General features: G+C 37.3%; 1 protein-coding gene across 1 annotated transcript; it reads right to left on the bottom strand.

Moving 5' to 3' along the window:
- Positions 1-1,780: 1,780 nt before the first annotated feature.
- On the bottom strand, positions 1,781-22,047 carry LOC129351604 (nuclear receptor subfamily 5 group A member 2-like). Its single transcript, XM_055020543.1, has 7 exons — positions 21,836-22,047; positions 19,917-20,035; positions 19,412-19,553; positions 17,930-18,585; positions 10,370-10,489; positions 7,479-7,626; positions 1,781-5,545 (listed from the first exon to the last, which is right to left on the bottom strand). Exons 1-7 carry the CDS (start codon positions 21,855-21,857, stop codon positions 5,292-5,294), a joined length of 1,461 nt encoding a protein of 486 aa, XP_054876518.1. The 5' UTR covers positions 21,858-22,047; the 3' UTR covers positions 1,781-5,291.
- Between the last annotated feature and the right edge of the window lie 5,821 nt (positions 22,048-27,868).

Below are 27,868 nucleotides of genomic sequence, written 5' to 3' on the forward strand. Positions count from 1 at the left end.
TACCCAAATCATTTCTAATTTTTGCATGGAAAAATTTTTGCATTTCTGCAAAAGCTCTGATGTCAGAGAGTTTAGCAGCACCACAAAGCTTCAAACATCTCTACTGAGCTTCTGCCGCTTCAGTCAGGCATTTCAGCGGCTCCCAGGAGTGAACCTGTAAACACACTGAGGAGCAGTGTGTTTACAGTTCATTGTGAACTGCCCAGCTCACAATGAAGCTGGGCCGTCAATCTGAAAAACTTGTCCCATAAAAACCTGTGGAGCCAAAACAAACAGCTTCTGTGGCGCTGATTGCAAACTCAGCAGTTTGTAAAAAACCTCGTCTGACTGTCTGTCCCTGCTGGAGCTTCATGAATTAAATCTCCTTATTTGTGCCTGGTGCAGCAGCTGTAGCTCTTCATGCAGTGCGGCTCCACGGTGATATTGGAGCCTTAGGCAGAAACTGATACAGTGACCCCTTTTCGCTCTATGCTCATCATCATCACTAACTGTTTAAAAATGGATTTGATGAAATCTGAGAGCAGAGGCCAAGTTAAACAGATAATTGGTTATTGTTTGCGTTAATGTATTTGTGGACAAACCATGTTCAAACACAAAGATTACTGATGACGTCAGATTGTATCCATGGTAACACAACAATGAAACTATGAAGATGATTCTTTGCACTTTTACTTCCTAAATTCTAAATTTATAATTATTTTTTTAACTTGTCTCTGCCCCAAAAATCTGCCAATAAAATCAGATATTGACATTCAATAAACAACGCTAACAATTTTAGATCTACGGTCTGTGTTAAGCATTTAGAGGGGCCTCTGAAGGTCGTGGGTCCTAAGCAGCTGCTACGTTTGGACCAGAAAAAGAAAACCCTCAGATAAAGTGCAGTAATGAAAATCTTCTGACCCGTCTGGGCCTTCCTCTAGTTCTGGGCCTGATCTCTACCAGACATGAGAAGTCAGATGACACTGCTAATAGCAGCATCTCTGTGTGTGTATGTGTGCTTTTCACTAAAACCTGTTCTATTTTTGTTCCCGGAGCCTTGCTGTTTAATTATACACTATACCTTAGATAATCTCAGTGGAAATGTTCAGAAAATGGCATCACAACCTTTTTTATGTTGATGAGAAGCATCCTCCAATGTCGATGCCAATGTGTTTGAGGCATTATGGTGCTCCTGGTCTTTGTGCTAACATTGTCACTATGCTTCAAATCTACCAAAAGTCCAATGTTTATAGAGTGAGTCTGACTTTGTGATTATCAGCAAAAGATCATCTGATCAGCAGCATTTTCCTCTAAGATCCTATAAGCTGTAGTTTAAATGATTCTTTACACACAGATTTTCCACTTCGATTTTATCTTTGATCACCAATAAATGTGTCCTTAATAAGGAATTTGCTGTGTGTCTGCTACACTTGAAGTTCAATTTATAGATGTTTAGAACCTACTAGTGACTGGAGTTTTATTGTGTCCCCTGATAAAAATATATAAGTACTAAAAAAAACAACCTAGAAATCCAGGCAGATGTGCTTTCTGTTTGTTTTTTTGTTTGTTTGTTTTTTTTTTAACGACAACTCCATTAAAGCATCTCACACTTTTGCAAATTAAAAATCCCATGATGTCAGAGACTAAATTGAAAGAATTATTGTAATTTATGTGAAACGTGGAGCAGGGCTGTTGTGAACTGATCTGCAGACTCAATCCAACAAACACCTTACTAAGTGCCCATGTGAAGCTTTGACGTGTTTGCAAAAAACAAGCAAAAAAATTAACACAGAGCACAAGCTTTACTCTTTGTTGAATTTATTGAGTTTTTGCTATTACAATAAAATATATCTAAAGAAAAATGTGGTCAATTTCTCTGTTCAGAGAAACACATTTCAGTTTAAGATGGACTCACAAGAAAAAAGGAGAACAAAGCGAGAACCAAAAACAATACCAAGAGAATCAGTTCCACAACAGTAGCGCTTAGACCTCAACATAAAGCAGATATTTTTTGTGTTGAATGTGTCCTCATATTGTAGTATATATTCACTTCACAACATAAATATACTGTACAGAGTGATGGCGGTTGTCTCCACTGGAAATCCAAGGTGTGCGTGTGTGTTGTGTGTGTGTTGTGTGTGTGTGTTGTGTGTGTTCAGGCAGTCACTGAATTAAGGCAGACGGAATGATTGTCATCAATACCTTGAAATGGCAAACAAGAACTAATCTGACATGGCAACAGTAAGAAAGTTGAGCTGCACAATAATACAAACACCGCCATGTTTCTTTGTTTTCTCTGACTCTGGTGACAGACGAGAGCAGAAAATATTGTCACTGCCGGTTCTATTAGAGTGCTTTTAAATGTGTTTTTTATCTTTCCTTTTTTTAGCACAACTTAGGATACCAGTGTGGGACAAAACACAAGTTTAACAGAGTAAGTTCCAGAAACACAGGAGGGTTTTGGGAAGGGAAGGTTGTTTGTGGGCTCACAAGTTCAGCCTCACTGTTTACTTGTTTAACTTTAGTTTGCAGCTGGGCTGCTCTGGTGGCATAGGGGATCACACGACCTATATTTGGAGGCCGTTAGTCCTCGACGCGGCCGTCGCAGGATTGAGTCCTTACCCGACAATATTTGCCGCATGACTTCCCTCCTCTCCTTACCCCCTTCCTGTCAGTCTACTGTCATATAAGGGACACTAGAGCCCACAAAAAGGCCCCTGAAGGGGGGAAAAAAAAAACACAAAAAAATTCAGTTTGCAGCTGAATGCTGAGTTCCAGTGATGGTGCTGGAACTTAAATCCAATCAGTGCAAACTGTGCATTTAATGAGTAACGATCACAGCGCTAAAATATGTAACTTTCTTTCACTTATTTCCTTGTTTTGAAAAGACTGACGTGCAATTTTATCGAGACTAACTAGCCTCCCATCAGCTACCCGGCTGCATCCTCCATGGCAAAATAAAATCCCAGATAAAAACTGGATCATCAAATCTGATGAATGTTTTTGTCATTCTAAAAACAGATGGAACAAACCATAAAACCCCTTAGTCAATCAGTAAGTAGTGTAACTGGACAGATGGCCGCACATTGCTATATGTGACAGTGATAAAACAGAAAGCACCAGCTGATGGTACTCAGGTTAACGTGTGTTAACATGTGTGTAATAATCCTGTGTAATAACTCATTTTTTATTCTATTTGTTTTGATGTGCCAATTCAAACAATTCCTCCAAACACATAGGAAGATTAATGAGATTGGTGAAAAAACAGAACAAAAAGCTAATATATTGTCATGATGAGGTCATCATATGCCACCTGCTGAGAAAAACGGGTTAAATTTGGATGAACTAGTGGTATGCTGGTATAGTATTCCTCAGCAGGGAAAGATGGATAGAGTTTGTTAAAAAAAAAAACTGCTGGATCAAATGAAGCTTAACTTCTCCTCCCAGCAAGAAGCCCAGCTGAGGACACAGCCAGGCTTGCAGTGGAATGGGACTGTCTTGTGGTAGAATGGCCCAGTCAAAGCCCAATCTAAATCCACTTGAGGATCTGTTAAACTACAAGTGTATTAGATGTACAGACACTCTGTAAAAGTAATAGAACATTTCAGTGTCTATGTCTAAAATCTCATTAATCTTTTAACCTTTCTAAAGTTTGTAATGTGACACACTGTACTTCTGCAAAGTCATCCTTTTCTCTTTGTCTCAGAATAAGAAGTAAAGAAGCCCAGGAGACCAGTGAATGTGGGTAAGGTCAGAGGTCACCCTGAGGTGTGGCCGTTTAGTCTTTTTGATGCGTTTCGTTGCTGTGAAGTAAACAGGAAGCCAAATTTAGTCAATGTTCACAAAGAGTTCATCTTTGCTTTGCTGTGTTGAAAACTGAGTGTGCATGAAATATAATTTCTGAGGTCCAGTTGCTTTCAGGACTCAATTAATAAACTATGTAAATAAGATGGAGTCAATATGTGGCCAAACAATCCCTCTCACCCTGACCCATCTGTGCTTTCAGGGAAAACTGAAGGATGCCTATTTACACAATCTGTCTTTACTGTTCGAATCTTTAAACTGCTGCTTTTTTTATCTTCTGTCTCCTCACATTTGCTCATGACTTTGCCCTCTTTTTTATGTTCTTGACTTGCGCATAGTTTTTATATCTGACCAAAGATTACTGTTTTCTTAATTTCCTTCAAATTAGCTTTTCTTAATCAGTGTCCAGTTTCTTCCTCTTTCTGTCTCTCGCTTTTTTATTTTTTAGTCTGCTTTTGAACCTGGTTCGGTTCAATAGGAATGTTTTCCATTAAGAAAAGTTTTGGATATATAATGTTTTAAATAAATAGATGAAAACTCAACTCTACAGAACATGATGAGGCTTTTACATTTAGACTGCCTGTCAAGTTAAAGATATCAAGTGCATTCCTTTCTGGTCTGACAAGTCCAGTGTGTCATCTTATTTTAAAGTATGTTCAAAAACTGGACACAAATGTCACACAGTCCATTTTGAGTTGTTTTTTTGTTTTTTTGTTTTTTCCACTTTGGCAAATAATTAATTTACAGCTTCCAGGCATTTAAAAAGGGACAAGATTCTATAAAGCTTAAAAACTGCTCACAGGAATGAGGTTTGTGACGTTTAGATTTTTGATTGTCACAATGATCAGCACCTCTCTGAAGTCCTTGATACATTATACTTTTTCCAACAACAATTATAAAGTTCTGGTTTTACTACAATAAAATAATCTATGCTTCGCATTGCACCCAAAAGAAGCTTCTTTATAGGAGACATTGTTGCAGGCAAATGCGATTTCTGAAGGAAGGAAACAAAATGTGTTGTGAAAAGGGCCTGGAATACAGGCAGACCTCCAGCCAGTTAGCAGAAGAGTTCCCAGCTGAAACTCAGAGGCATCAGGAAGTGGAAACTTACAGGTAACTGCAAAGCCACAAACAGACATCAGCTCTGCAGCTCTGTGGAAATGTACAATAAGTTTAACGTGTTATTCATGTTTACTCTAACTTCCCTCATAAACCCGATTTCAGATGTTTGTAATAAGAGTAGAAAATCCAGTTTTAAGGTCATGATAAAGTAGCTGTGCAGGATATGAAGATGGAAACATTCAAAACCTTTAAAGTCCAAACATCTGAAACATCTTTTCGTCCTTCAACCTTAGGAAAAGCCCTAACAAAGATGACCCAGTGTGAACCCTTTTCACCTTTTATTTTTCATTCCCACACACATTCTCACGCACATGCCCACACACACACATGCAGTCTCATACAGAAATGTAACACTTGTTGATAGCACATTGGTGTGTGTGTATTGTTCACACGCACGCTCTCTTAGCGTGCAGCATCTCAATGAGCAGGTTGTTGCAGGTCACCTCTCCGCTCAGGTGCATGAAGCACAGGTAGTCCTCAGCCTGCGTGCTGAGGGAGCGCAGGTCAGGCAGCTGGACCACCAGCTGACTGAACTTCTCCTGAAACTGCGGGTAGGTGGACAGGATGTACTCCAGCAGAGCCCCGTTCACCTGCTCCTGCACGCCCTCAACGAAGGCCTGGTTCTCCAGCAGCTTCACGTCTGTAGAAACACAGAGGACAAATGGAACTCTCTGGAAGCTCTGACAGGAAGAGATGAATAGCATTGTATAGAGCTGTCAATCAATTCAAAAACTGAATTTGATTAATCACACTGAAGCACTTTGATTAATCACTATTAATCACTATGCCTAAATTTGTGAGTTTGAAATATAAATATGCACGCAATTTTGCTTATTACAGGAATAGTGTTCTGGGCACGTTTCACTTTCTGCTGTACTTCAATAGATTCATTTGCAACATGTAATATTAATACATTAACATTTCAGATTTATTGCCTAATTCATCAGATTTGTTTAAAATTGATTTGACAAAGAATTTTATATTAATAGAAACACTGGCAATTAGAATAGTTACAAGAATTTATGGGCAGAGATTATGACATCGCTTTTTTTGGAGTACCAGTAAGAAAAGTAAGAATTAGTGTATTTCCATCAAGCAGGAAAACAGATATAAAACTGTGTGCACCAAATGTCTGTGTCCCTGCTTGATAACATAGTGTTTGATATAATTTGTGTGTATTAGTGAAAGCCCAGTGAAATAAACCCACCTTCACCAAATCCAATCCAAACAAATAACTGTGACATTGTTACAGTTTGTGCCAGCATGCAGAGAATGCTGGTATCCTACTAACAGTTTAAGCTTTAATCAGTTAAGCATTTTTATGTTTAAAAGAAGATAATTTCTCAGTGCATGTCTCTGTGTGTTTGTCTTTTTGTGTAGTTTTGGTGCACATGTGCATGTGTGTTTGGCTGTGCCTGTGTGCATGTACGTGTCCTTGTTTTTGATACATTGTGAGGACCATTTTCCTGGTGAACTGTGGGGACCAACTGTTTCCTATGGGACCCAAAGCCCAGACTAAGGGTTAGATTTAGAGAATTGAGTATTAGTTAGGGTTAGGGTCTTTAATACACTAGTACTAACTAGGATTAGGAAAAATATTGGGTTAGGCATAGATGCAGTAAAATGAATAGAAATCAATACAAAGTCTTAATATGGATAGAAATCCAAATGTGTGTTTGCAAATACGTGAATACGTGCATGCGCATGTGCATGTGTGGGTGTGCGTGTCTGTGTGTGTGTGAGACAATAGCCTTGCCCTGCTGCTGAATAGCATTCAGCGTCAGCTGAGCCCATCTCAGAGAATCCATTCACGCAGTAATTAAATGTTTTGAATCCATGCTCTGAATCATCTTTTCAAACTGCTTAAGGGCAATTAAATTACCCCCAACAAATCTGACTCTGAGGATGAGGGAGAGCAAGAGCATGAGCAAAGAAGCTGTTGGCAAAGACAGCAAATATTTTCTGTGTATAACGAGTGCTCTCCCTGTTCAAAAGCTCTTTGTTCCCTGTTTTGCTAGGACTGAACAGGAAACACTTCTGGGAATCTGGCGAGCCACATCTATGCTCTCTCCATCTGCACAAGCCACTACATGAATGTCAGTCTTGCTATCAAATGATAGACCCATCCATTACTCTTCTTTTGAATGCCATTAGTGGACAATAGATAAGGTTGCTTTTGTTAATATTTGCTATTGTCAAGCTTAGAAATTTAATTAAGTGAATTTATTTTGGTGAGAGAGGCCATGTTGGAAAACACTTAGATTAATAGGGAGCACAGATTATCTGCATTTGTGGCATTTTTTTATTAAGATGTCAGTGTTGCTATTCAAATGATGCATCTGTACGGCAATGCCGACCCAAGAACTCAACAAATTTCCATCAGACATTTTTCTTGAATTCATCATTTATACACAGGCCTTTCATAGCGATATGCAGAACAAGAAAACTCTTAATAAATATGAATATTACATTTCAATAATCAGGATGCATATAATTAATATTATGATGTGTCTTTTGCTAAACATGTGCCATGCTTTTTCCAGTGATGAAAAGTGATCTAGGGAGTGACTTACTGGGATTGAACAGAAGGAGGAACTTGAGACAGGCCATCTCCCTGCGGTCCACCTGCAGCACCCGCAGCCTCGCTGCAAGCTCCTGACCTCTCTGGACCAGACTGGACAGTGTTGTCTCTCCTTGTGACAAAATTGAGGACATTTCAATCTGCAAGAATATGAAAAAAGGAATTTTTTTGTTATTAGCTCATTTTCATGTTTTTGTGCACCTGAGCTTTTGTTTGGACTCATCTATAGAAAAGCTCTTACAAGTGAAATATGACGTAGGCCTGTCACAGCAACAAATCTGGCTGTCCGATAAATTGTCCCTGTAATTATTGCGATAAACAGTATTGTTGTTTTGAGGCCATTTTCATGTAATATATTCATAATGGCATTTCAATATATTAGATTTCACTCTCATAAAGTCTAATAAACTGTAATTCAGTAAAGAATATCAAGCTCTGTAAATGGAAGATATTTTAAACATCCAAAATAAAACATAGTAATGAAAAACTATAAACAAAACGGAAATAAATATAGTTAGAAACGAAATAATGGATAAAATGTATTAAGAAGTTCTTGTAAAGAAAACTGCCCTTCAAACAAATTCACAGTCAGAAAATAAATTATTATGCTAATTTTAATTTATCATGCAATTCATTGATTGTGATATTTATATGGTTTTATCTAAACTGCTAATTAGAAAAACTTTAGAAGTTCATGCTGGAACCTTTTATGTTTTTATAGTAAACAAATAATTGTACTTTTCCATAACTGAAATGCAGTTGTGTACTTTTTGTTGTTTTCTACTGTATATGTTGCATGTAAACAATTTCAATAGAACTAATATTTTTTTTTACAGAAATATTTTTAAATGTACTCATAAAACATACTCAAGTTATTTTCATATAATTTTCACTGATCAACAAAGGTGATTTTAATATTTTGGCAATTCATTCTAGAGAATAGTAATTATAGTTAAATTGACTCAGTATCTGCTGTGTGTCATATAACTAGGACATTTGCTCTCAATGCACCATTAAATGGAATTTGATGAATATATAGTGTGGACAGAAACAACATTCTTGACCGTCACGTTGCTTATTAATTCATTACAATTTGACTAGTTGTTAAGAAGTAAGAAAACTGTAAAAAGTATTTCTAGCAATGTAGTTAAACTTAATTAGCTTAATTTATGGATGAATTGATACAAAGTCAATTACAAAGTCATTTGGATTATAGGCAAAATGTGAGAATCAGGCTGAAAACAAGAGGAGTGAAGCTGTAAAATAGGTCATAGATCAGATGTAAATGATATGCATCATACAATTTTAGATTAACTTTTATTTGATTCCAGTTTTTAGATATTGCTCTGAAGACTTTACATTGTGGCTGATGTGGCTGGTAAATCTGACAGTAGTTTCAGACAAAATTTCTGACAGTTTTAATTACAGTTCTTTTGTTTAACAACTGGTGGAAGAAGAAGCTGTACAGGGTGAGAATCCCTTTAACAACCCACACTACTGGTTAGAACTTCCTTACTTCTCGCGTTAATGTGAACTGTGTTCCTTTTGTCGGGCAGAAGGAGTAGGCAGCTGCAGATCAGTTGTTTGGTTATTTCACAAAATGTATCAATGCCAAAAATAAATAGATAAAAAATATACTTTCAATTACTTAGGGAATGCATCACTTAATTAGATACAGCAATGCAACTTCAGCTAATAAGGTCCGAAAAGCTTATTGTGAATTTTGATGTCTTCAGAGTTCCATCTACACTGTCATTGCTAGTTATTTAACAGGTTTTCTACGGCTTTCAGTGAGTAGACAACTGTAAGTTCACAAGTATGATTCCAGATGACAAAGTGCACTTTGGGCAAAACAAGTTTCCCACCAATACATTGTGTTGGTGTGTGAATAGTTCATAATGGTAAAGTGTGTTGATGCTCTGTATAACTAGAGCAAAACTGTGCCATTTCTGTCCATGTAGTGCCTAAAACTTAATTTTGCTCAGCAACATTACAAGTTAAATCCTAAATTATTAGAAACTTTTTAAATGACTTTGAATAATTAATGAATGTTACTATTGTGTTTAATAACCCGTATCAATTGGAATGTATGTGGGATTGGACTGAAATAACTTTTTATAAAGTGCCTTAATAGAAACTGACCTGAACTGAAAAGACATGGGTAATGTTTTAGTAAATCTAATTACTTGCAGATAAATAATGTTAAACATTTTATTAATAATTGTGGGATATGCAGATCTCCAGTTACAGTGACTACCAGTGTATAATTATCATTGGTCTGTTTTTTTTATTTATATTTTTTAACATTATAATATTGCATAATGAGAAAGCAGCATAATCTACATGCTAACATATCAGTTTTGCTTAAGTAAAAGACCAGCACCAGAAAAGACCTGAGGTTCTAGAAGCTTTTTTACTGTGATACCTAACATGAATTTAGGAAAAGGTAAATGGAAATCTCCATTTAAGACAATAATGTTCCACAGTATTATTTGCATCTGCACATAACTGCTGCATTAATCTATTTAATTGTCTTTTAATTTTCTTTTTATTTTCTTTACTTATTTTTTTTTTTTTTGTAATTCATTAATTAGTGTATACAGAACAAACACTACAGACTAAAACAGAGGTAATTATCTACAAAATAAGTAACTGAATAAAAGAACAAATAATATCAACCAAAATAAAATAAACAAGCAAATAAACAATAATAAAAACAAATTCAAATTTGCTTGGAAACTTTTCGTTTTGATAAATCAAGCCTGTAGTATACTTCTTCTGCTGCTGCTGCTGCAGTGCAGTTGTCACTGAAGAGCTGTTAAAGCTTAGTAAGTGAGGCAGACGGTTCATGTGCTGCTGGGAAGTTGAGCGAGGGAGTTTTACCTCCTGGCCAGTCACCAGCAGGATGCTGTCTTCCTTTCCATGTTGAACTTGTCTGAAAATATGATCCAGGACCAGGAGTTCCGACCAGCAGTTGTGAAGCAGCTTCATTTGATCTCCCACCTTCAGAAAATAGAACAGAGGGGGGAAAAATCATAAGAGACTATGTCTTCATTTTAAGCAACTCAGTATGTCTCTCCTTTCAATGCCATTTTATAAAATCCCATAAAAAAAATCCTAACCTTATGGTGAAGTTATTTTCCTTTATTTTCTGTCATTACAGAAAACACTTCAACATGAAGCTGTAAAATACTGGGAAAACTTCCACAGAGGCAGGCAATCATAAAGCAGTGAAATAGAAGTGGTACTTGTGTGTGTTGTCCCATGTTGTGTATTTACGAGCACATATTTGACCTCTTCAACCTGTTAACTCAAAAAGGCCCACCTTGAACAGTCACATCTGTTCTGTTCTATTTGGGGGGGATGAGTGTGAGTTCCTAGATTAACCTCACCCCACCGCAGTATTGACAGTAAAGTGAAGGACACGGCAGACAGTAATTCTGCAGCCACAGCTGCTAATAGGCCCAGACACACATTTATCTGACACAAGCTGACAGAATTACTGTTCATCTGAATGAAACTATATATCAGTGGCAGTGAAGATGGTCCAATCTTCTGTGCTGCACTCATCTAGACCGGTGAAGTGGTGGGGGTCTGCATGTGTGGTGATAAAAGGAAGGGGTTAAGGAAGCAAGAGGTCTTGGTGACCTCCTGTGCTTCCTCTCCAAAAGGAGTTGGAGGCAGCAGCCAAAGACATAGTTGGAAAAAAAAAAAACTCAAACATACAAGAAGCAGGGTTCAGAAGAGTTTCATTTTGTTCCCCACATGAAATGTTATTTTTCAGATTCCCCATGTTTGATCCATGTTAAACAAGATTCAAATACAAATCAAATAGCCTACTGATCAAGTGGCATGAATTACCATGAGCACAATTTTTTATGAAACACATTTTCTCAGGAAAATATTCCTGATTTATGTCTCTTTAAAAAAAAGCTTCTGCTCTGTCTGGCACTCTGTTATCAAATAGTCTGCAGTAAAAAATAAAAAAAAGCTACTCCATTCTGCTGTTTGTAGCTCTTCTTCGGAGCATTGCTTTGAGAAGTTGTTCCTACGATGAGTTCAGATAACGCATTCATTATAGGAGTGCTAGCCAGCTAGCAGCAATTAGGTGTTTGCTAATTGCTGCTGGCTAGTCTGGAATCTAACTCATGGTGTCATGGGGGAGGGCTACTTCTTGAGGTGGAAGCTTGGAAACTGCAGCTTCAAAGAGGATCTGTGTGGAAAAGGCAGCGCTTGGTGACAGCAAGCATTTAGGCACCTCCAAACGATTGCCACTGGAGATTAAAGAAAGAAACAAAGCAATAATTCAGGTGAGTTTTTGCAACATTATAATACAATGTAAAGCAAAAAAAAAATGATATTACATAATAATACCCTTCAAACAAATGTCTGCCTGCAAAAATAAATATGACAAATACTAACATTTGTCAGATGAATTACGTTTTCATTCTTACTTTTAGGACAGAATATTCCTTTAAGACTTTAAAATGCATTTTGTCGTAAATGTGATTCTGCAGCAGACCACACTTTCTAGAAGAGCTGAAATGAACAGCATGCTCACATAATTCTGCAGAGATGTGGAGGAGGTTGTGTTGATATGCTGCAGCCAGCCACATCATGGCTAAAAAGCTAGCCCTGCATAGACAGTGAGTGGAGCTGAAAGGGTCACTGAGGTGTTCCTACCCTCTGCCCAGGAGGTGTCTCAGGGCTGCAGCAAGAACAGCACTCCAAATATCACCAAAGACTCCTCACACACTCCCCATCAACTTTTTGAAGTGCTGCCAACAGTACTGTATAATCAAAAGCAGAATCACCTCAGTGATACACAGCTTTCAGCCTTCAACCGTAAAAAAGCTCAACTGCAGTTCAGACTACAAGGCTTAACATTATTGTTTCGTAGGTTTTATCTGTTTGCAGTTTGGGAGGGTTCAATCATAAATTATAAATAAATGTAAAGAATCATGTTTTATTAAAAAAAAAACACTTACAGTTTGCACAAATATGCACAATACACACACACACATATATATATGTGTGTGTGCGTGCGTGTGTGTGTGTGTGTGTGTGTGTGTGTGTGTGTGTGTGTGTGTGTGTGTGTGTGTGTGTGTGTGTGTATTCAAATGAGCTCAATAATCTTCCTTTGCATGATTTACTTTTTTTTCTCTTTCTACCAAAAACTGGAAACTGGATGATAATTATCTGCAGTCTGGTGCTTTATTCTCAACTAGACTTTTTTTTTAAGGATAATTTTGTTTATTTGTTTATTCTCGATGTTTAAAATATCTTCCAGTTCCAATGTTAAATTATAATTGTAATTTAAAGTTTATTTATCTTTGAGAATGTGGTCTTGCATGTTATGCTATTATCATTACGTTGCTTGCAAAGAGTCTCAAAATAACAAGATTATTCTTCATTGCAATAACTTGCTATAGTTATGGGCCCAGGTGCCCATTCTCTTTAATCCCTCATCTTGTCTCCATTGATGTGGCTGTACTAGTGAGTGCAATGCTGCAAGATAGTTATGATGTTTCATCACATATTAAGTTATGCAAACAAAATATATGTCTCACAGTAAAAATGCTGTATGTCATTAAAGTGTAAGTACATAAAGCTAAGTCTGGTAACCTGTGTAATAAACAACCACAACCAACCTTATCTCCTCAGACATCATTTTGGTGGAGCAGGTGATCCTAAGGCCAGTCAGTAAGGACAGACAAACAGCTCCACTGAGGAACTGCAGCGAAAAGTAGTTTCCATTTTGCAAACTATTTAACAATGTAAGCAAGCACGAAGTAAAGCTGCGGTGAGAGCTCACATTCCCCCGTTATCATCTGCATGGAATGTAATTATCCAGCCCAGGGAAAAAGTCATTTCAACAGGCTCTTCTTGGTAAAATACACACAGCTTTATTCTCACAGCTTTAACCATCAACTGTGGATAAAGCAGCCTGGCTCTCAACAGATACAACTTACAAGGGTTTAAAAGAAGATTCCGAGTGAGCAAAACTTTTACTTATTTTTTAATCTACAAAACATTTCTAAATTTAAAGATAATATGCAAGCAATAAAGTGTGGCTATCACTGAAAATAAATACATGAAATATTATGGGTTCTAAGTGGTTAACATGTCTGCAGTGAGGGATAGTATTTCATTGGAAGGTTCCAGTTCCATCTAATCTCACATCATCAAACAACTAAACCTATCAATTCAAAGTCATTTTTTTTATTTGTCACCCTGTGTATAATTATAGATTCTCCTGCTCTTAGTAATTATCCTTTATTTTCCATGGCAGAACATACACAGAATCTAATCTCTTGTGTCAAAGTCACACTATGGGCATGAAGGTATCATTAGTATAATTATTGTAATAGTATTTTATCATAAACCAGATAAAGACGACTGTGACTGATTTAGCAGCATCAGAATCTGACTTCCAGAGATAATCACTGAAGATACACTGCAAACACAACAATGGAGCACAAATCAAGCAACAGCAGACAACTCAGACAACTAAGATTAAAGAGACTCATACTTTTTCCTACCACCTTACAAAGCATCATGTCAAAACTCTGCATCATGCTTCAGTAGCTTGGGACAGGAAACGTGAAATTACATGGCAGTAAATACACATTTGATAAAACATTATACTGATTTCTGCTTAGCCAATGTGTTTCTTTCCCTGATTTTTAGCATGCAGGAAGATATCCCTTCAACACATTCACAACAAAGATACCTTGTGCAACAACTATCAAAAGGTGCAACAACTATCGGCCCCAACACAATGTGAACTTTGTTTCTGAGACAAGGAACACACAAAAGTTGCAACTAAACACTATAATCCCTGTGAGAGTACTGAGAAAATCACACTTCCATCAATGTTGTACTCTGATCTGGACATTGGGATTGAATAATTCATTATTTTATGTGTGCATTTATTATCAGGTGAAAACTGTTGAGAAACTGAATGATGACAGTTTCAAATATGACGCTCCCAGCATCAATAAGAGACTTAGATGATTTGTATGGTATAGTTGCCATAGAAACTAGATGTGGTTATTCTGAAAGAGTGGAACAGAGATGAAAAAAGAAGCAAAATTAAATAATTTTGCACACTGCCTTCCCCTCAAGAGTTCAAATCCTGTTTGCTCAGATGTTCGCAAGAAAAAAACGGACAAGCAATGAGTAAACTAATATTTAAGAGTAATAATCATGTGGATTCACAATCTTAGATGAAGAAAACAAGCAAAGCTAAACAATCAAATAGCTTCAAGTTGGGCAAATTGTTTTTAAAAAATTACTTCTTCAGCCTAACCTTCTCTCAGCCTTGTGTATGTGTGTGATGAGCTTGTGTTGAGTGCTTGGTGTAGTTTGGCTGCAGTTTGCTCACAGAATACCTTTATCATCTACATGTGGAAAATACCAAAGCATCTCTTTAATGCTTTGGTTAGCATTAAAGAGATGCTAACCAAAACATGATGAATAACGTGGACACTTGTATGTATCTTTCATTGTATGCATATCTCCATATCATTACCTGTTTTTCTGTTTGTTGTTTCAGGTATTTTACCAATACACACTGTGACAGTATTTAAATGCATTTTTGTTGTTATTGTTATTGTTGTTTGTTTGTTTTGTTAGATGCTTGTATTTTAAAGAGAAGCTTTGTAATATGAGTAGACAGGGGTCCAAGTGTTTTGACAAATGACTCCAGTATCTGACTCCAAGGTAACAACTGGAGCAACATTTCAAAATAAAAAACACGTGCACACACTTTAAGAATTATAATAACTGAATGCTATCATAGTAATTTTGATTCTGCAGATTGATTAAATCTTTCTAGGTTTTTGATACAGTCTGCAGTATGAGCAATGGTGTTCCTGCATGTTGAACATGAAGGCATCATTTAACGTTACTAATTAAAGTGAACATGTACACTGTGTTTTATGCATAAAAGAGTCACAGCATTTTCTCTCCATGACAGGACCTGGTCAACTGCTCTGTGTGTGTGTGTGTGTGTGTGTGTGTGTGGTGTGTGTGTGTGTGTGTGTGTGTGTGTGTGTGTGTGTGTGTGTGTGTGTGTGTGTGTGTGTGTGTGTGTGTGTGTGTGTGTGAATTGATGCAGGCACATTCCAGCTGTTATGGACACAAGCAGCAGATGTGTTTCCATTGGCCATAAAATTGCATGAATTGAAATTAAAAAGATAAATATGTTTAATGGAAAGACAGTAGTTTATAACAATCTCAAGCTTTCCACTAAAAGGTTTTTGCACTAGGATAAGGTGTTTTTCTGTTGTATTGAAATTTGTCAGATATCTAATGAAATCCATTAAGTTGATTAGTGATGGCTGTTGTGTAAGATAATATCTTGCTTACACACTCTTCACACTGCCACCAATATTAAAGATGAACTATTAATTTAAAGACAGCTAATTCAGATTTTGCTGGAGTTTGTGACTTTTGTGTTTATCTATCCAAGGACAGCACAAAATTCACTCCTGACCGAGATCTCTAATTTTGGCACTAATGCTTATGAAGGGCTTCCTCTGCTTGATAGAGATATTTAGAATTTCAGTGAATGTTTTACAGTACAATTCTTTGTCAAGTGTGTCAGTATTAAACATGGATAAAAAGAAAATGTTGTTGTTACACTCGCAGCTGCATAGTTGCGGCAATTTTGTTTTGTAATAATGCAAAAGAGTTGGCAGAGACAGACGTCATTAAGAGGCATAAAAAGATCAGATGAATGCCAATGCAGCTTCTTCTGAATTCTTATTTTTTAGATAAAGTGCAAAATCTAGTAATAATAATAATAAGAAGAAGAATAAAAAGAATAATAAAAAAATATTATCATCATTTTAATTATTGTTTTACTTAGCAAAAATAAATGTATGTTCATTAAAACACATTAGTATGCATTAAGCTTTACATTATTCATTGTGAGTCATATCAAAAATTATTACAGTGATTATTATGACATTGAGTACAACCAAATATTTACATTCAATGTCTCAGCAGGCAACACTTCCATCCCACTTCCATTCATTTTTTGGTCTGCCGCTTGAAAATCTTGAATTTTGATAACCTGGGAAGCCCCCCCACCCCACCTCCCTCACCCTCTTTAACCACATGAACATTTGTGAAAATGAGAAAAAGCATGGTTGGTGGATGGGGGATAAGGAAGAAAACAGAAATTTGACTTGGGTTTTTCTCTTTTGGTAGCCATCTAAGAAATATAAACTCAAATTAATGAAGAGAATCCACAATCATGGAGGAAGTTTCATAAAGTAATAGTTTTTTTTCCTAAATATTAGAGTTCCTCAATGACCAAACCATACTTTTCTGTTCCTAAAATATAAACTAATTTAGTGCAATGCATCTTGAAGTACACAATAATTTGTTTCGAGCAGGTACCCTGCATTGAAAGGAAAATGCAAAATAACTTTGAAACAGCAGAAGAGCAGCAGAAGAATCTGCTTCAAGGGATGTATGAGCTGTGATAAACTGTGGACGCCATTTCACTCACTATCCTTACAAGGGTGAAAGTATTCTAGCATTCTCCTACAACACTAGCTATTCGCTCCTCATAGTTGGTGCAAATTTCCTTTAAGGACTGAAATGGCAAATGTAATGCTGACTAGTCTTAGCACAGAGCAAAGATTTCAGTGATCAGAATGATAGCGGACAGTGTTATTTTCTGCATCCCTGTTTGGCACTAAATACCAATTATGTTTTTGTTTCACTATTTATTTTATTTTTTTTTACCAATTATCAAAATATAATTTTATAAAGTTAGAGCACATCTTCCTCACCACAAAACCCTTCACATCACTACCAACTCTCTATCAATGTAATTTCTTTTTAGAAAAATCAATCTAATATGACCATGATGTTCTCAGAGTTTTAATGGAATTAAATTGTAATATTGAAAAAGTTAATTGAAATTTTGTAAAAATTTGACATGTCATCTCCTGAGTAGAAATAAGTATTGATCCGTCCTTTTTAATTATGCATTGCCAAATGTTTGTTCATATTAACTGTTATTGGAAGGTTTTTTCAAAAGTTGTGTTGGATGTGATTTATATGAAATGTTACATTAAGGAAAAACTATGGATTTGAAAATCCTAAATTACATGAAATGTACAAAACACAAAATTACTCAAACAGCATAACAGCACACAAAATTACAAAGTACCTTCCAATGTAAGACACAGTACCACTGCAGTAACCACCACTCCTTGCCACCAAACATACACTTGAAAAAGGCAACAGAAAAATAAGATGACGTCAAACTGAACTTGACCAAAGACTTTTTTGAAAACCAGTTAGATTTGTATTGCAAAATCTTTGTGAATTTGCAAAGGTGAACCTTTGCAAATTCAGTCTTATACAGGCTTCTCTGTTTTAGGTGAGCGCAAGCACGCTTGTGAAATGCTAAAGACTCACCCTCAATTCCTTGAAGAAGATGCAGCTGCGGGCCCATTCCACGATGGAGAAGAGGGTCTGATCCGCCATGCGGCACATCAGGCTGAAGGTGCTGGGCTTGTCAATCCGGCCCCTGCCACTCTGCTCCTGCTGCAGGTGAGTCACAATCTTGTTCTGCACCACCAACTCGTCTGGGTCGCAGCGGAGCAGCTCCAGCACCAGAGGTGGCAGGCTGGGCGGCTGTGGAGAGGCTGAGGGGTAGACCTCTGGGTAGGGGTATCCTGTGATGGACTCAGGGGAGCTAGTGTAGTCTGGGCACTCAGCTTTAATTGCCCTGTTGGGGAATGCTGTGTACTGATACTGGGGAGTCAGGGGCACATGGGACTGCATGGCCATGCCCAGTGATGTAGGTCCATAGAGGTTGGCCTCGTAGTCTGTAGAGGTGATGGAGCTCGGGGTGGACGGCAGAAGACTTTTAGAGATGGTGGGCAGAGCATGTAGGGGGCCAGTAAAGCTGTAGTCAGTCTGCAGAGGGGAGGCAGGTGGGGGGGCCGAGGTCTCCAGCTTGAACCCGTTGGATCGTATCAAAGCCTTTTTCTGCTGCTTCAAGGCCCTGTCTCTCTTGTACATGGGGCCAAACTTGTTCCTCCCCCCACGCATCCGATCTGCACGCACAGCTATCACACAAGACAGAAGAGGTGGAAATTGAGTTCTAGGTAAAGCCATTTTTCTGACATGTGGTTTTTGTAAAAGTAGAGCTTTTAAAGCTCAGCTGGAACCAACAAAAACAAGCTAACTGAAAGCTCTTGTTTCAGCTACATCTAGTGTTATTCTCATGGAGTAAATGACGGACATGATGGTCTTCCTCACTTCCCTTTTAGGGATAAGAAGAATCCCCTTAGAGTCTGTGAGCAGCTCTACTCCTTCTTCCCTGGGGAGTCTCCAGAGTTTTATCAGCAAGTAAAAGAATGTGTGTTTTTTTTTCTGCTACGGAAGCAGGTGCTTTCCTTTGGACTGCTGTCTGGGAATTAATCTCATCCAATGTGTGTGTGTGTGTGTGTGTGTGTGTGTGTGTGTGTGTGTGTGTGTGTGTGTGTGTGTGTGTGTGGGTGTGTGTGTGTGCGTGTGTGTGTGTGTGTGTGTGTGTGTGTGTGTGTGTGTGTGGGGGTGTGTGTGCGAGTGCAAGTGCGTGTGTATGTGTGTGTATGTGTGTGTAGGATGTAACTAAAGCCACCAGGCAACAAGAAGGAAATAATTTAGGTCACAAAACCACAAAGCTAAAATTAATTTAAAATATCACAAACTGGACGATGGAATTAAATTACTGGACTTATTATTGTAATTGTATTACTCTAGTAACTAATAATAAATAGTAAGAATGTGAACATAATTTTCTTTTTCTTATTTTTATTGTATTATTATTATTATTATTATTATTATTATTATTATTATTATTATTATTATTATTATTATTATTATTGAGGGCACTAAATATGGACGTACCTTCAAGGCGCATCCCGACGTTGAGGCATTTTTGGAAGCGGCAGAACGGACACCTCTTCCGCTGGGTTTTGTCTATCTTACACTCCTGGTTTTCCGCACATGTGTACCTCTTGTTGTTCTGCACGGTCCGCTTGAAGAAACCCTGAACACAGACGGAACACGAGAATGAGAAGAAGAGACGGCAGAAGAAACGAAGCGCTGGGCCCCAACAGCCTGTCGGTCAAAAAATAGCTACGCATATTAAGCGTTTCAGACGTTTTTTGTTTGTTTGTTTGTTTTTGTGTGTGTTGTTTAGTTTTGTTTTTGCTTTTTTTTCATTTACTTTAAAGCAAAATTGGTTAATTAATAAACAAGACGAAGTAGCAGTTTAAGCATGTGCAGAAAGGATGTGTATGGGAGTCATGTTTCATCATATCAGCCGTCAGTGAATCTGAACGAGCATTTAGAGCCCAGCGCAGTGCGGACCGGGCCGCGGCTGACAACGGGAGCTATCGAGCTGTCCTACCTTGCAGCTTTCGCAGGTGAGCAGACCGTAGTGATATCCAGACACTTTGTCTCCACACACTGGACACAGCTCTTCCAGGTCATCATCGTATGTGTATTCCATCACCTTCAAAGTCACGCCTGGATTACGCAAGAACACAAACACAGAAAACCAGTATTGACCAGATGAAATATATATATATATATATATATATATATATATATATATATATATATATATATATATATATATATATATATATATATATATTATTATTATTATTATTATTATTATTATTATTATTTTACCTAATTCAACGATCTAGGTGGATTTTCAACATTCGCTTTATAATTTCAACACAAGTGAAAAAAAAACACTTAATTGATAACTTACATTCTTTGTAATATCTTTTTCGTTAACTTCATGCACACCACTGTGCTTTCAAAGTTTACGCAATTACAGCATTTTTTTCTATGTATTTAATTTTTAAGAAAGACTAATCTATTTTCTATTACGAATAATATTTCATATAATGCAAGCAGATTGTAAACACGGGCATTTCGATGGAGAGTTCTATGGATGCAGATCCTCACTTCTCCATTAATACAGTCTGCAATTTTTTCTTTGTTTTAAACTGATTTCTAGTTATTATAAAGGTTCTATAAATTTTCAAGAAACACATAGTTTATCACTGGGGCCAAATGAAGACATTAATAAAGAAAAAAAAACATTCATTCATTCTTTTGACGTAATTTAATCCTTTTTCCCCACAAGTTTCCGCCTGTTTACGTCTCGGCTTTAGCCAGGCAGTGGCTAAAGCCGCTCGGTGTCCGGGCCAGCGCAGCGGGAACAGCCGTGTGTTAGAGGAACCGCTGCCGAGGTATCGGTCGTTCAGATGTGACCACCCTGAACGACCGATAGACAAAATGACAGATGAGAAAATAAAAATAAAGGAAAAAAAGAAAAGGCCACGCTAAGCCAGCTGAGGGAAACTGGACAAACCAAGAGCAGCCGAGCAGGTGGAGCAACAGTCGGTACCGGAGAGCACGCGCTCCACAGGGCGGACAAGAGGAGCTTCAAAGAGCCGCCGCTGCTGCTGCTGATTGGCTTCATTGGTTTGAGAAATGATTGAGATAAACCAATAAACGTCCAATCATTATTACTATCGTTATTATTATTACTAGTATTGTTGTCGTTATTGGTAGTAGTAATATTAATTAGTAATGAGGCTCAGAGTTTTATATGCAATATAGCCTACTTAAGTGTTTTTTTAATTATCTCCTTTCTATCCAAACATAACTATTTATATTTATTTTACTATATCCCTTCTTAACTCTACGTTAAGTGCATGTAAGTTTGTCATGTGCATTTTTGATTATTAATTTACTTTTTTAATGCTATTCTAGAATATGATAAATGATTATTTCCGTCATTATAATTGATCATGTTGCTACAGTGTCTGTCTATCTATCTATCTATCTATCTATCTATCTATCTATCTATCTATCTATCTATCTATCTATCTATCTATCTATCTATCTATCTATCTATCTATCTATCTATCTATCTATCTATCTATCTATCTATCTATCTATCTATCTATCTATCTATCTATCTATCTTATTGTTTAGGTATTTTTATTGTAGAAACATCTTTCATAATTGTTTCAACAATTACATTCTACCCAGTCAGATCCTTGATTCTGAAAATTCCAATACTTTGTTAATTTCATTCTTGAATTATTTTCCACTTTGTGTGTGAAAAAGTTAGATGTGTTATTTTAAAAAAAACGACATGAGCGATTTTAACTAAAGAATGGGAGACGTTGCTCCTATATTAGCCCATCAGGCTGATGCACTGGGACAGCAACCGAACAGGAACACACTCCATCAAGGTGATGGCAGCCGGTAGAGAACATGCAGAGCAGGATATGGTCTTACCGTGAGCCTTGTCTCCCAGCATCTGAGCTACAGACAGCCGCCAGTCACAGCAGATTGTCTAATTAAACCAAAGACTGAATGTACTGTGTGCTGCTGCAGCCTCTCATAGGCTGCTGAGGGGAAAAAGACCAAGATAACTCCAGGTGGACTCTGTCTAAACCTTTGCTGCTTTCGGAGCCGGCGTGTCCAACTGCAGTCTGTATGTGCGCCGATGATCATTAACGAACACGGAGTGAAACTCCTTGGCTCGGACTGCTCTTTACTGCCCTTCCCTTACGGCCAAAGTTAAGTTCCTTTGCTGCCATTGGCTCACGCGGTGTCACGTGACCAACGCTAGTTTCCTCCTCAGAGAAAAATGCCTTGACAGGAGGAGCGGAGCGGAGCGGCGCAGACGGAGGAGTCGCTCTCTCCGTACACACGTTAGACTGTTGTTAGGCAGGCTTTTAACTGAGGAAATTAGTAGTCAAATTAGATGGTTACGTGGGGTTATAATGGATAATAATAATAATAATAATAATAATAATAATAATAATAATAATAATAATAATAATAATAATAATAATAATAATAATAATAATAATAATAATGATAAGAAGAAGAAAAATATTTTTTTTACAGACTAATACTGATTGATACAGTTCAGGCCAATGTGTGTGTTGTTGTTTTTAACTAGTCATTAAAACAATGGCGGCCTTCTGTTTGCTTCTATATTTATCTGCACTGTAAATCACTACATGTAGATGGAACAGATTAATAATAATTTCGCTCTGACCGGACATTTTGCTTGGTAAGCGCGACTGATAGTTAAAGTGCCTATTGTTAGCTGAAGCAGGATGCAGCGTCAGGCCGCTGAGGGTCATGCATGGAAACATGAACAAAGCATCTTGGTCCTCAGCTCTTCAGACACCGTGGTGTTGAGGGGAGGTGGAGGAGTGGGGCCGAATGGCAGACTAAATTTAAAGACTCCTTTTCTGCGTGATCTCTGGAAGATTAAGATTTCTTTGCTTTAGTAATCTTTCTTTCGAGTTTGATAACGTTCCTTTTATTATTATTATTATTATTATTATTATTATTATTATTATTATTATTATTATTATTATTATTATTATTATTATTATTATTATTATTTGCTTTAGTAGACCGTAAAGATCTCTGTCCAACAAAACCAGAAATCTCAGTGGTCTGACTTGTTGAACCCTAAAATAGTATCTTAGTCAGACTAAGTCATGACAGATATTTACTCAGAGCGCAATAATTATTTAAATCAATTAGACTAGGATATATATATATATATATATATATATATATATATATATATATATATATATATATATATATATATATATATATATATAATTTTATATTTTTTTTCTTCAGTAAGATCCACCTCTGGTGGTTTGGTGAAGGGACGCGATCTCAATGGGGCTCCCCCTAGTGGTGAGGCAAGCTGGATCACTGAAGAATTCTGTTGAGGATGTTGTTATAGTATCCATTTCAAGCTGAATAAAATATGTGAACATATGTATTTATAAAGTGACTGGACATAATAGATTAATACCAGATGAGCTGATCAGAGCAGATGTGATGATTTGATTCTGATGGGTCAAAAGGCTGTCAAGAATCTTTTGGGATCTCCAAAATAAGGGAGACATGGAATGATGGAAACATGGGGAGCTTTGTGATGCTATTCCACCACTTATAAAAGTCACATGATTATTTTATTATTTATCCAGTCCCGCCCATCATCATATGGTAGATATCAGGGCAGAAAGTGTGTGTGCTCCAATTTTATTGAGAAAAAAAGTGATTTAGAGATAAGAAAGTAATTTTTTGACCAAAGGTAAATTTCGTATGGTACTTACACAGTTGGAGCTACAATCATGTGACTGTGAGTTGAAAACATAGCTTTTCAATCCTCAGCTTTTCAGCTAAGGATTTAATTTTCCTCAGCTAAGCAGCTAGCGACCACAGCCAATAAGGTTAGCCACACAATGGCTGACAGAAGTGGCGTGGGTTGTAAACATAATGTTACAAATGGACCTCTTGCAATAAGCAATAAATCCATTAATCGCCTGACAAATTAAAACAAGCTCACCAATCTCCATTTGCATGATTTATAATTGTTCTTGTTTTTCTCTCTTTCTACCAAAAACTGGATGACAGGAGGCTTCATCCTAGTCCACTGGCCTCAACTAGCCCATTTTTGGACAATTGCATTTAGATTTACATAGATTCCGTTCAGCAAGACTTCTTAACATGACAGGCCTATTCATAAACCTGTTCTTATGTATTCAACAGCACAAAATGATTGTACTCTTCATGTATTTCACAAAGATGACATCAGTCAAGAAAGTGATACATGGCACTGCAGATCTGTTACTTTATTACAGTAATTTAATGGAGATGGACAAAGTTACTCCAGTAATTAAAGCTGAGGACCAAAATATTTTCACTAATAACAGAACAGCGTCATCACTTTGCCAGGTAAAAGTGATCCACATCCATGAAAAGTAACAACAGCATGAACAATAAATCTTTTGTCACTGATTTAGTTTCAGATCAGACCAATATGATTTTTTTTTTATTTTTTTTGTGAATACACAAATGAGTACTGTCCCCTTCTTCATGTGTGTACTCTGTTGCATACTCACATAAATTGAATGGAAGTTAGAATTATGGCACATTAAAAACAGTGACAGATATTGTTCTGGGTTGTTCTATTTCTCATTTGTTGTAAAATGGAATCCACAATATGGCTTCTGTTTCTGCTTCTTTTTTTTTGTTGTTGTTTTTTTTTTTTTTTGTCTTTTTGTCTTATTGTTACAACTCACTTCAGCTTGTATTGCACTGTAGCAATCCCAGTGCTGGAGTAAGTTGTGACAGAGGAGGTCTGTAAATTTGACATTAACTCAAAGTTTGTGATTATACTAAAAGGGTTTTCAGTCAGTACCATTTGTAGTAAACACACATGGGTATTTTGCATAACAGTTTGAGAAGACTATCTCCAAAATTTAAGATAGACTGAAGAAAAAAGTGTTACAGTCTTGGTCTCCACTACTTTTGCAAATGATCATTACTCTTTCAGGATGTTGACCATAATCATTAAAATAGATTTTTTTAAAAATCTGTGCCAAAAGTAAATTAAAGTTGGAAGGATGGCAATTTGCTGTTAACAAGTTCCAGTTTGGTTTGCTTGATCATAATGTAGTATTTTGTGAACAAGGTCAAGCAGTCAAAGATGAAGTCATGAGTTGCCGTAGTTTTCTGGTCGTCAGCCAGAATATTTGAGAACCACTAAGATGAACAAAAATATCTCCGTTGAGATACTGAGAGTACTTTTGTAATATGCAGAGTATCACCACTGCTGTAGATGTGGGGGCATGCTTCCAGTCTACACTAGTTAGCATCTATCCAAATGACCTCCAATTAAGGGAGCAGCGGGCCAACAGGATTGTGAATGTCAGGGCCATTCATAAACATGGGATCCACAAAGATCAACCCAACATATGAGCTGTTGTAGCTCAGATTGGTAAAGATGGTTCTGTTAGAAAGGTGTCAGGAGAGTTTAGTGGGTATTGGGACTTGCTACGGACTACAAAGATCGCCCATACTGAAAGGACCAACAACATAAAGAAATGGGGCAGTAAGTACAAGAACCAGATCTCAGAGCAATGGAAGAAGGTGGTCTTGTCCAATTAATCTCAGTTTCCAATAAATTGCATGTTTGGTCAGATACTTTCCTTACCAAAAATGTTTTTGAAGAAAAAAACTATGTGTTTTTTCTGCAAAACACATAGTTCCAGAATATTTTCTAGGAAGAAGGCAAACTGGGGAAGGTCATGATGCTTCGGGCAATATTCTGCTAGAAAACATTTGATCTCTACCATCAATGTTGAAGTTTCTTGACATATTAAAACAGCTAATTAGAGACCCTATACGTACTCTGATGGAAACAGTATCACCTGAAAGTGGTGGCTTCTTTTAGCAGCTGTAAAGTAAAGACACGTCTGAAATAGTTTGAGGAGGGTAAGAATTTGTTGGAGTAGTTCACTTGGCCTCCAGTTTCCCCAAATCTTTCCAATCAAGCGTCTGTGGGATGAGTCTGATTCATGAAGGCTTCACCTCAAAAGCTGCAGAACTCAAAGTCTCTGGTGCCAGATAAAACAGCACTCCTTCAGGGGTTGTTGAACATAGCTTGATGGGCCAGAGCTGTTGTTTCAGCAAAAGAGGTACCAACATGATGCGAGGCAGGTGGTGATGACGCTATGCCTGGCCATTGTGGTTTCTTAATAAAGGTTACATTTACTGTAACCTACCTCTTAATAAAGAAACCACAATGTGAAAATGTTCAAAAAAGTGTAGTCCAAGGCTCAGTAAGCCCAGAGCATCACATAATCTGTCTCTGAAGTGTTTGCTCAGCAGAGGGTCTATGGGCAGAAGACAGCTCCTATTTATCACTGTGTTTCACCCCTGACCTCCCAGAGTCACAGTTTGGTCCTCGATCAGCCTACAAGTGCTCCTACAAATATCAGGGAGCACAGGGGCAGAAAGCACAGCCCTGCCCCAGGGGGTGGGTGGCGGGTGACGACTTCAGACTATCTCCTGTTTGTCTCCAGCATGATTTTGTTTTGCGAGTGTGCTGTGGCTACTGCTCAGCACAGACCTGCATCAGACAAGCGCTGTCTCTGTCTCCCAGATATATTTGTACAATAAATAAAGGGGAAGGGCTACAGCCAGGCTGCTGTTTTGACTTCATCATTTATAATTTGTGCAGTTTATTCCCCGCACCCCTCTCTACACACACCCACAGAGATTTTCTGCTGGAGTGGCAGGATCTTTGTGGATAAAAGCAGATAGCGGTGCAATCACTCTGGGTGAAAGCTACAGGAAGATGAGTTGCGGTGTTTAAAGATAACTTGAGAGATTTCAGATTGTGGGTTAGTTATATATCATTGCTCATCAGGGACCAGTACTGCAGAGTTCCTGGAGGTTGTCTTACTGGGAGAAACATTGATAGACAAACTAGTCTAGAAATAAAAACAGAACAACTGTATATAAAAAAGATAAAGTTGGATCATTTCAAAAAGGGTTGCTTCAGTGCAGAATGCATCCTGGTATGACAAAGTAGAGGAGGTGAAAACATTGGTTGGCGATATTCAGGATCAGCCTATAATTACAAGGAGCCGTAATTTAAATTGGGGTCCCTGTTTTCAGTGAGCAGTGAGCACCCACCACAATGCCTCCTAAATGTTCTAGGTTGATTTATGCAAGCAGGGCCTTAAAGACAAATAATTTAACTGATCGTCAAATTATCTGTTTCACAACATTAACTTAAAAATAGCACTTAGTATCATTCCTCAAAGCAATGTTATGTATTGAGGAACTGGAGAACACACAGACCTCACCACCATCACCATGGAGAAGAGATTCCCTACCAATCTATGGGTTACAGTGGGGGAATGGTGGCAATGGTAGGTTGCTGGTTTGATATTTGTCCTACACACCTCTGTTGTGTCCTTGGGCAAGTGGCTACAATCAGTACCTTCCTATCATCAGCATGCCAATGTGTGCATGAATGGGAATGACTGATTTTCATATGAAGCATCTGTAAGTGTCCTTAAAAGTGCTATGTAAGTCTGATGTAAATTCACACATATAAGTGTATAAAATTATAGCAAAATTAAAAGATTATTTTCAGGATACTTCAAAGCCTACTTTTGTTAACTAAAATTGAAAAGGACACTAGAAGTTTACTTTTAGAAAACTAATAGCTTAGATCACTTTCAGTATACTAAGTATACTTCAAAGTGTACTTTCTAAAAATAAAAATAAGCTTGAAAATTTTGTACAAGTAAACTTACAGTACATATATTCTATAGAAGAACAATTTGGAGACACTTCAAAGTATATTTTCCAAAAACTAAACTGGGCCAATTTAGTCCCAAGAAAGCATACTTGCTAAGTGTATACATGGGGGAATATACTTTTCTATACATGAGTATACTTAATGACATGTACTTCAGCTGTACTTCT

Source organism: Poeciliopsis prolifica, unplaced genomic scaffold (assembly GCF_027474105.1).
Source record: "Poeciliopsis prolifica strain line A6 unplaced genomic scaffold, Auburn_PproV2 SCAFFOLD068, whole genome shotgun sequence".
Taxonomy (NCBI): Eukaryota; Metazoa; Chordata; class Actinopteri; order Cyprinodontiformes; family Poeciliidae; genus Poeciliopsis; species Poeciliopsis prolifica.